Source organism: Cnephaeus nilssonii (assembly GCF_951640355.1).
Source record: "Cnephaeus nilssonii genome assembly, chromosome: X".
Taxonomy (NCBI): domain Eukaryota; kingdom Metazoa; phylum Chordata; class Mammalia; order Chiroptera; family Vespertilionidae; genus Cnephaeus; species Cnephaeus nilssonii.
In genome coordinates, this window is record NC_137071.1 from 39,166,714 (window position 1) to 39,176,989 (window position 10,276).

The window sequence follows — 10,276 nt, forward strand, 5'->3', positions numbered from 1 at the left end:
ACAAGCTTCCCATTCATTCATTTTAATTTTAGAGCTGGCTCCATTTTGCCATCTTAAGTTAATATCACTTCTAGTTAAATCTTCCCATTTCTAGTCTATTCTGATCTGATTTTCCATTAAGATGGCAAAATGGAGCCAGCTCTAAAATTAAAAGTACTTGCTCATAAAGGCTTTCTGCAGGAGTGTTAATGGGGACTGGGGGCTGGGAGTTTCCGGCAAAAGGTGATTTTGACTAGAGTGGTTTTAGAGCCCTCCAGCACTGAGATTGAGTCAATTAACGTCATCTCTCTGAGTTTCAATATCCTCATCTGTAAAATGGATATAACTCTCCCTGTCCTGCCAACATCACAGAACTATGGGGTGATACTTAGATGGCCATTTGGGTGGTAACTTGTCATAGCCAGATTGTCCATGTTTTAATTGAGTGCTAGGTGTTGAAAGGTAGTTGAAGGATATGGAATACTCCACGGATTTAAAGGGCTTAAACAAATGAGTGTTTGAATCATACCAACTTCAAAATCAGCATCCCTCTGGGGTGGAGGGACAACTCTAGGGGACAATGGCATCATGTGCTCTGGGCCTGAGGATGGAGGTAGATGGAAGAGGAAATTGTGGTCTGAGATCTTGGCTTGGGATAGGGTGTCTTACTCTGTTTGTACGAGTTCCAAGCCAACCAGAAAGCCAATTTTCAAGATCATTTCATTTAAACATCATTTGGCTGCCTAAATTCCACCTCAGTCCACAAAATGTGATTCAGCCCCATGTCTAAGCCCCCGTCACCCTTCAGTGCTCTCTATTTTCCATCTCATTATCATTCTTTCTTCCCTTACCCAGCTTTTTAAGGAGGCCTTTCGTCCCCAGCCTGCCAGCAACCAGCTTATTCAGGGCCCCATCCTTTGGACAGATTCCTGGAACTCTAAACCCAGTTGGGAGAGGAATGAAGAAAGAGGACTCCTGCCTGATTTGTTGTTGGGCCTCTGCCTGATTTATAGTCATCTGCCCCCAATTTCATTCTGGAACCGGGCTAGGGCCAGGCCTTATTTTCCTGGCAGTCCAACTCCTCCCCACCGCTTTCTACCCAGGCATTCAGCCATAGGCCAGCTGGAGGTCAAGGATGGTGGCTTATTGTAGGGGCCAAGCAGCTGGCCTTGGCCTAGATGCAGCACCAGGGAGCTTCTTGTTTCCTCAACTTCCAAGAATCTTCATTCTCAGATGAAGAATGCTGTCAGTTTTTGGAAAATGACACAAAACCTGCCTATCTTTTCCTTTTCTGCCTGAAAGTAAACCTTCCTTTCCTCTGATCTACAATGTAGATAATTCCTATTAGGAGCTTGACTAAGAAGGCTTTGGGAGATCAACTAGGGTGCATTTCTGTGTCCAAAGGTAGAAAGGCCCAGCTTTTTAACCTCCAGACTAGCTTGTTAAAAGCCCTATTGAAAGAATCTGGGAATGTCCTTTCTAGCTCTGTACCCTGGGTCTTCAGTTCTGCATATTCTAAATAGAGGGGACTGTGTCAGGCCCAGGGAACAGCTTTCAGAGCTGATTCAGAGAAGGAAGGTCTGAATCCCCTCTTCCAAGTCCCTTTAGGATTGGATTCTCTGGCTCCCAAGCTGTTATCTACACTCTTCAAACTTTCTTGGTGAAGGTGTGTAATAATACATCTGGGTCCTGTTTTCTGCCTACAGAAAGTTTGGCTATATGGATTATTCCTGGAGGGTGGCTTCCCTATCCCCTCATCCTTCAGGGGAGAAAGGGAGAGCAGGGTGTGGCTGGGAATTCCACTTTCTAGGAACAAGGCCAGTAGGTGAAGCTAAGCCTCTTAGCCACTATGTGGCACAATTTACCCACTTTTCTGTGCAAGGCTTATGGGTGGTGGCTGGGTACAAAGCAAACTGAAAATTCTGGAAACTTTTCAGTGATTTACTTCTGACTTGGTTACTAATATGATGAGGGTGCTTGGGCAAATATCATGCCCATTGTGAGTTTCAGTTCTTCATTTTGTGACCTGGGAAGCAAGTAGGTGAGTGTACCACGACAGTCATCTGAATGGTGCAATTTTGGACTTTTGGGATGAATATAGAAAAACACACAAGGCCCAAGGTTTGTGTGTGGAGTTGGGGATGAGGAGTACGTGGGTTATGGAAGCAGAAAGACTTTCCAACACATGGACCAAGATTTCTCCTGAGCCTTCCATTGTACCAGGGCAAAGATGAGCGAACCATTCATTTGCTGGGTAAACAGTGACTGATTCCAGGCACTGTGTGATGGAGGTAAGGCTGCAGTGGTGGGTGGGGATAGAGTGGATTGTGGGTGGGACACCAAGATGAATACACCCCAGAGGTGGAGAAGCTAAGGAGTAAACAAACAACCAGCACACCAGGGAGAATGGAGACTATGCTAAATAGAACTATAAACTGCTGGGGAGATGGAGAGGGAGGAGGAATAAATTCTGACAGAATGGTAAGGAAGGTCTCACAGAGGAGGAAATATTTTAGCTGGGCTTTGAAATTGTGTGTGTGTGTGTGTGTGTGTGTGTGTGTGTGTGTGTGTGTGTATGTGTGTGTTCTGGAAAAAGGGCATGAGGGGGGAGGAAAGGCAGACATTCTTGACAGAAGGAATGGCTTAAGAAAAGGTAAGGGGATGGGTTCATTTATGCAGTTTGGGAGTATTTTCCTGGATTATCTGGGTGGCACCAATGTCATCACAAGGGTCTTAATAAATGGAAGAGATGGGAGGCAGAAGAGATGGTCAGAGTGGTGAGGTGTGAGAAGGACTCAATCCATTGTTACTAGCTTTAAAGATGGAGGGAGAAGGCTAAGATCAAAAGAATGTTAACTGGCTTGTAGACGCTAGAAAAATCAACAAAACAGATTCTCCCTTAGAACCTCCAGAAAAAAATGGAGTCCTGCCAATACTTTGATTTTAGTCCAGTGAGACCTGTGTTAGCCTTCTGACCTTCAGAACTGAAAGACAATAATACATTTATGTTATTTTGAGCTACTGAATGTGTAGAAATTTGTTATAGCAACAATTAGAAAACTAATACAGTGGGGAAATGGACACATGCACAATAATGTTTTAGTAAGAAAAGTGCTCTAGAATAAAAACCTCAAAGCAGGTTGTGAGAATGTAGAGGACAAGACCTTGTTTGGGGGAGAAGGATTCAAAGAAGGTTCTCCCAAAGAGGTGATACTGGAGATGGATGTGGAAGAATAAGTAGCTAATAGATAGCTGGAAGGGATAGGACAGTCATGAAAGAGACTGGTTATTTTAGGGATTCAAGAAGGTCTAGTATGGATGAGGGGCAGGACACAGGAGGGAAAGGGGGTGGGGAAGTGAGAGAGAAAACTAACTGTTGCCTCAACCCTTCTCACTTGGAAAGTGCTGAAGTGTCCAAGTTATTGCCTGCCTCCTTGGCTGATGTAAGAATAGGCTTAGTGGAGTTAAGGCCTGCCACAGCTGTGTTTGTCACCACCACCCACTCCTCTCCCCATTCTCACCATGAGTCCACTGAAGGGACCTTCTCCTCCACCAGCCCCAGAGCAAGGCAGTGATTAAGAGGGAAGAGAGAAGTGAGGAGCCTGTTTGCATGTCTTGAAACTCAATCCAACTGACTCTGGCTCTGAGAGATATACTGAAAAGGAAGAGCTAGGGAGTATGTTAAATTGTGGTAGGAATCTATATTCCTTCTAGAAATTTTGGGTCTGGTGATGAGAGAGGCATTTTCGGAGCTGGGCCAAGAGGTGGGGGTGGGGCTATCTTGGAATTTAGGATCTTCTGAGTACTTGATTAGCAAACTCTCATCAGTAGCAAAATAGGAGACTGGCCTAATTCCCAGGAAGGGGTCCTGGAGGCAGAGGTGGAGGAAGAAATGAGAAAGAGGGGGAGGAGGGAATGTGGCTTATCTCAAGGGGCTGGGGATGCTGCCAATCCTGGCATAGGTCATGAGCAAGCAGGCTTTTCTCTGAGGCTGCTTGTTCCCCATGCCCCTGTCCTTCTCCAATTCCTACTCCCATCCTTGGCATGAAGGTCTCTGGAGAAAAGGGGAAAAAAATTAGCACGGGAGAGGAAAAAAAAGAAAAAGAAAAAATGAGTGGGCAGAACAGCTAGATACAGCCAAGAGCACATCTAGCCTCCCAAGCTATCTTCCTCACTTCCCCCTCCCCCCACTCCCCTTCCTTCTTTTCAGGCTTCTGATGAGAGGACTGTAGTGGAGCTGGGGGGAAGGTGAGGAATTAGAGTGGGGATGGGTGGGGTGGGGGAAAAAGTTGTTCAAAATATTAACTGGTCCTGTGATGTGGCTTCTTGGCTGGAGCCTGACTACCTAACTTCCTGTTTTTCTTCCAGCTGCCTCCTCCCCTCCCTCTGCTCTGGGCTGGAACTAAGCTGGGGGAGGAAGGAGGAGCAGCAAAGTTGGCCAGGGTCTCTTGTCTGATTCCCTGCAGGCTAGGGGCCAGGAAGCCCTTCCTAAACAAGCAAGCAGGAACACATATAGCCCTGAATCAGATTGTTGCCTCTCAGCCCTTGCTCCTCTGGCCACAGCAGGAACGGGAGGCTCCTGGAAGGCCCCTAGTCCTTGCCAGCTCTTCCATGAGCACACCCTGGTCCTGAGGCCTCTGAGATCTCTCCATGCAGGAGCAGTCAAGAACTCCGGAGGCAGCAGCAATGTTGGCCACACCACCCGCCCCACCGTCTCCAGCCCCTCTGCCCAGCCAGCCGCTGGTCCCTTCACTGCCAGTGTTTGTGGATCATGCAAAACAACCAAGTGAGTAAGGAAGGACTGACTGAGAGGTGGAAGGAATGGGAGGTGGGTGTGTGAGGTGTGTGATGTTCTCAGACTGGAGGTGGCTGCCTGTGCCCTCATCCTTTTTTGCCCTCAGGGACAAACATGGGAGGCCCCAACAGGCTGCCAGTTAGGGGGGGGGGGGTATGAGACACTGAAATATTGATCTAAGTAGGTGTTTTGACCCCCATGGTTTGCCTTTCTGTGCTCCTACCACCCTCTCTCTCTCCTCTGCCCCCATTCTCTTCTTGCCCCTTTTTGTTCCCAGGCAAGGAGCTCATTAAGCCCAAAGCAATTTTAGGGCGCCCAGTAGAGAGACCAACGGATGCTGCTGCTGCTGCTGCTGCTGGTACTGCTGGTGCTTTTGGTGCTGTTGGTGCTATTGGTGCAGTTGATGCAGTTGCTGCTGCTTCTGAGTGCCCGGGACCAAGTGCCAGGGAAGTTGGAGTCAAAAATCATCGTTGTCAGGTCTGCCGACCCCCCAGCCCGTTTCTGAAGTCAGGCACTTCCTACTCCTTGTGGAGGCCAAGGGATCTCTAAGGCCCTCCAGCTTCCTCTGTCACTCCCATCTTCACTCCATTTCCTGCTCTTAGCCTCCCTTGGCAGCTTCTCTTTTCACCCTCCCCCATCTCTCTCCCTCCCCAAGTTTTCAAAGTGTTAGAGGATTAAGAGATGTCCCTGTCCCCATCTTGCCCATTTAGTCTGCCATTGCTTGTCTGTGACTCCTCTGCTGTATACCATGGCACAATTGTTCTCTCAGAGTGACCAGGCATCTCCTAAGAGCCCCTGAAAGACATCTGTATCCAGGCTAGGCTGGTTTTTCTCCTGGAATTTCTGGGCCCAGGAGAGACTCTGGCTAGTCACTGTGACTACATCTGAGAGTTGGCTGTCCTCCTGATTCTTGAAGACCCAGGAGGAAGAGACACCTCCAGATCCTAGCCTGGGATAGCCTCGCTTGGGTATCTGGGCTGCCATATCACTTCTGTGGCCCTCAATTCTCTCCCTGCCCTGTATAAGCCTTGTCCTAACCCCTGTCATCCCTCCTCTTGCCAGCGTATCCGAGCCAGCCGAGAAGCAGGCTCACAGTTTGCCATGGAGGGCTTGGATGATAGACTGATCCTGAACGTGGGGGGCATGCGCCATGAGACCTACATCAGCACTGTGCGGGCCTTCCCAGGCACCCGACTCTACAAGCTGACCGAGCCACCCCCACCTGGCACCCCAGCTGCTCAGGGTCCACCAGTTCGAGAGTTTTTCTTTGACCGAAATCCTGAACTTTTTGGCTACGTGCTAGGCTACTACCGTACTCGGCAACTGCACTGCCCTGCCAACGTTTGTCGGGATGTCCTAGAGGAGGAGTTGGCTTATTGGGGCCTGGCAGAAGCACCGCTGGCACCTTGCTGCTGGCTCAAGCTGAGTGGCAAGGAGACCCAAACCCAGGACTTTCTGTCTTGGGAGGTCTGTGAGAATGCCCACATGGATGAACGCCTTTTGCTGAACCCCATTGAAGGCCAGAGACTGCGGAATGCTTGGAAGCCATGGCTCTGGGTGCTTCTTGACCAACCCCAATCTTCCTTAGGGGCCAAGGTAACTTATTAACAGTGTTATAACACCATGTTAAACACTCTTACTCACAAAGGGCCCTGCCAAGATGCCACAATGGCCACACACTTGGCACAGTGCTTGGGCCCTGAACCTACAAACACCCAGGACAATTTGAGGGGATTCTCAAAAAAGGGAGGCAAAGAAGGGTGGGTGGGGTCCAGTTAGAGAAGTGGGGGTGATTGTAAATGGGGGTACTTCTGACATGCCTCTTTTCCCCCAGTGCCTTTCCCTGATCTCCACACTCTTTGCCGTGTGTGCTCTGGTCATCTTCTTCCAGGAGACGGAGGTCCAGCTGGATTACTTCTCTGCCAACTTCACTCCTATGGAACATGGGGTAGTGGTAGGGGGAAACCATCAGGAGCGGCAGAACAATGGTCTTGTTTACCGCCGTGCCCCCCACCTACTCTACCTGGAACTGCTCTGTGCCCTTTGGTTTGGAACTGAGTTCTTTGCCCGGGCCATTTCCTGCCCTGATAAGGTGCGCTTCCTGTGTAGCCCTCTCAATCTAGCTGATATTTTCTGTCTTTTCCCTGTGCTGGTGGAATTGGTGGTGGGTGACAAGGCTGAACAGCAACCCCATCTCAGCCTAACACTTGGGGCCATTCGTTCTCTCTATGTCCTCAAACTAGTTCGTCTCCTGGGCTTCCTTGAAAAGTCCCTGGCCATGAGAGTCCTAGTTCACACCCTTCATTCTTCTTGGAAGGAGGTGTGTGCTTTTCTCCTGATTTGGGTAGCTGAGATCTTATTCTTTGGCTTGCTCTTCCTCTATGGGGAGCTCTTGGGCATGTCCACCCCAGGTCAGGGTGAGCCCCATTTTGGAGACATCTTTACATGTCTCTGGTGGACTGTCATAACTCTCACCACTGTTGGCTATGGAGACGTCTATCCCCTCTCTTCTCTGGGCCAGCTCACTGCTGCTGTCACAGCCACAATGGGCATGTGCACTGGTGTCTTGCTGGTGCCTGTGCTCCTTGTCCGTTTCCAACGCTATTATGCTGTAGCTCTGGCCCACCAGAAACTGAGGCCCAATGGCATCCTGTAATGGGCCCATTGGTTAAGAGGGGTAGACCCCACCATCCCTACCTTCCTCTTGCCAGTTTTTGGTTAAAAGATAAGGATTTCTAAACCTGGATTTGGCAAAGAATCCTTCAAGAGAAGTCCCAGGTTATGGCAAACTCTGCTAGTCAGTATTAGCTAGCATTAGCCTGAAGGGTAGACTCCCCATTATCAGGTGGGCATCCTGAAAAAAGGGGCTTAGGGGCAAGGCCAGCTAGGCCTCAGCTTCCCCCTTGTCCCACCCTAGGCCTTTCTCTTAATTCCTGAAGTGACCAGGAATTATAGAGGATAGTTCTTCCTGGATTGGTGCTATAACCCTCTCTCACCCAGCTCCCCTCTCCCATCCCTTTCTCCCTTTCTCCCTTCCCCCCAACTAGACCATAGTTTAGATGGGGGACTTTTGAATCATGATAGTAATAAGATATTAACATCAATGGATATCAATGGTGATTGCCTGTGGGTGTTAATAGCAATGGTCTGTGGATATATGACAGCAACTGGTTATGAGTATTGATGGCAATCAGTACCAACAGTGCCCAGGCATAGCCAGATTGTAGCATTGATCTACATACTGGCTCTGGGACAAATGCTCCATAGAGCCATAAGGAGGCCTTTGGAGCCTTCTCATAAACTCCAAACAGATGTGGATCAGCCAGGTCTGAATTTGGGAAAGCACTCTAACTTCCTGGCCTTCTTATTATTCCAGTATATCTTTCCCTACTCCTTCCCTCTTTTCCCATCTCAGTGATTTTTTTTTCATAATATTTTAGATATAGTATTAACTATCATTAACCACAATATATTAGTCAATATTAACCATGCTATCTCAGCTACAATAACAATATGTAGTCACTAATAGACATGAAATATTATTGCTGCACATTGAATAAGTTGGATCAAGGAAATTGAATTTGTTGGCAAGAAAAGGCAAGTGATTTCCACTTCCAGATTTTAAAAAAATATATTTTTGGATATACGCATTTACAATTCTTTTTAAAAATTTCCAAACAATTTTTAGTACCCACAACGGGTCTACCTCCAACCCTTGCTGCTATTGATTATTCCCTCTTTTCCACCTCGTGTCCTCCTTTTTCTACTACCTGTATGCTCTTCACTCCTGGCTTTTCCTGTGGTGCCAACAACCATGTACCTCTCCTGGAACTGGCTTCCAGGAGGGAGAGAAGGGACCTCCTCAGGTCTGACTTCAAGCTTCTGAGGCGTCTGAGGAAGTGCTCCAGGCAACTGAGCTGATCAGGGAGGTTTAATTGAACTCTCACTGTTGCTGAAGCTGTGAGCATAATTCTGTTTACAAAACTTTTAAATAAAATATCCTTTGAACTCTCCATTCCAAGGTGTATCTGTGATTTTGGGGGTAGAAGCTTATGGACATGAGCAGGGATAGGGTTGGTGTAATAAACAATGACAAGATGTGTGGGCAAATTATTTGATAGGGTAAAAACAATTTGCTATCTTTATTGTATCTGTTCCTCAGAATAAACTATTATTACACACCTTGATGAGAGAAGAACTTTTTGTTTTTAGTGGGAACAGGGTGGGGTGGGGAAGGGGGCAGGCCCAGGAATTGAGGAAGAAAAATAGAAGACTTGCTGTCCTGTTTAGGGCATGGTGGTGGAAAACTTGGGCACTTATCAGAAGTAGGAACTTGTGTGGGGAGAAGTTTCCATTTAAGAAACACTGAAAGAAGCCCAGCCGGTGTGTCTTAGTGGTTTAGTGTTGACCTATGAAACAGGAGGTCACGGTTTGATTCCTGGTCAGGGCACATGCCCAGGTTGCGGGCTCAGTCCCCAGTAAGGGGCGTGTGTGTGTGTGTGTGTGTGGGGGGGTGGTGACGGATAAATGATTCTCTCTCAACTTTGATGTTTCTCTCTTCCTTTCTCTCTCCCTTCCTCTCAGAAATCAATAAAAATATATTTTAAAAAATAAGCCTGTATGTAGCACTAGAAGGGATGGTAGGGAAAGTGTTCTATTAAAAAACACACAACAGGTAGAGTGAATGTCAGGGCTGGGAAAACCCTGGGAACTCATCAAATCCAACCCCCTTTTGTTTCAGATAAGGAAACTAAGGCCCAGAGAAATGCTGGGGCTAGGCCTTGGTTATATAGTGAATCAGGAGCAGAACTAGAACTGCAACCATCTTTGTCACACAATAAGGAACAGTTTTTCCCTTTGCATTTGGGTTGGATGGTCAGACATTTTAACCCAAGAAGGGGAGAAGGGATAGGGGAGTATAGATTTTCATGACCTGACTACTACTTCTATAATGAATCATTATGGAATGACAGTGATGAAAGGCTTAGTATATGCCTATTTATGTAACAAAACCCTATATTTGCATCTCTCCTAAGCCTCACATAATGCTCTGCAATAATGAGTCCACAGATTGCCCCAAATTTAGTGATACTCCAAGACTGAGTCAACAAATCCCCTAGACCAGTGGTTGGCAAACTTATTAGTCAACAGAGCCAAATATCAACAGTACAACGATTGAAATTTCTTTTGAGAGCCAAATTTTTTAAACTTAAACTTCTTCTAATGCCACTTCTTCAAAATAGACTCTCCCAGGCCATGGTATTTTGTGGAAGAGCCACACTCAATGGGCCAAAGAGCCGCATGTGGCTCACGAGCCGCAGTTTGTCGACCACGGCCCTAGACTTTAGGACCATTCTTGAATATCGAGCTTTCCCCAGTATTTAATCTTCTCATGATTTAGATTCTCATTTCTATACTAAGGTCATCCTAGGTCTTTTGCCCAGGCATGAACTGCTTCTATTCCAAGGAGGGTAGGGAGTAGATGAGGATGCTGAAAAACAC

General features: G+C 47.3%; 1 protein-coding gene across 1 annotated transcript; it reads left to right on the top strand.

Moving 5' to 3' along the window:
• Window positions 1-4,407: 4,407 nt before the first annotated feature.
• LOC307095719 (voltage-gated potassium channel KCNC1-like) lies at window positions 4,408-8,884 on the top strand. Its single transcript, XM_079765196.1, has 4 exons — window positions 4,408-4,765; window positions 5,052-5,251; window positions 5,837-6,370; window positions 6,609-8,884. Exons 1-4 carry the CDS (start codon window positions 4,630-4,632, stop codon window positions 7,428-7,430), a joined length of 1,692 nt encoding a protein of 563 aa, XP_079621322.1. The 5' UTR covers window positions 4,408-4,629; the 3' UTR covers window positions 7,431-8,884.
• Window positions 8,885-10,276: the final 1,392 nt, after the last annotated feature.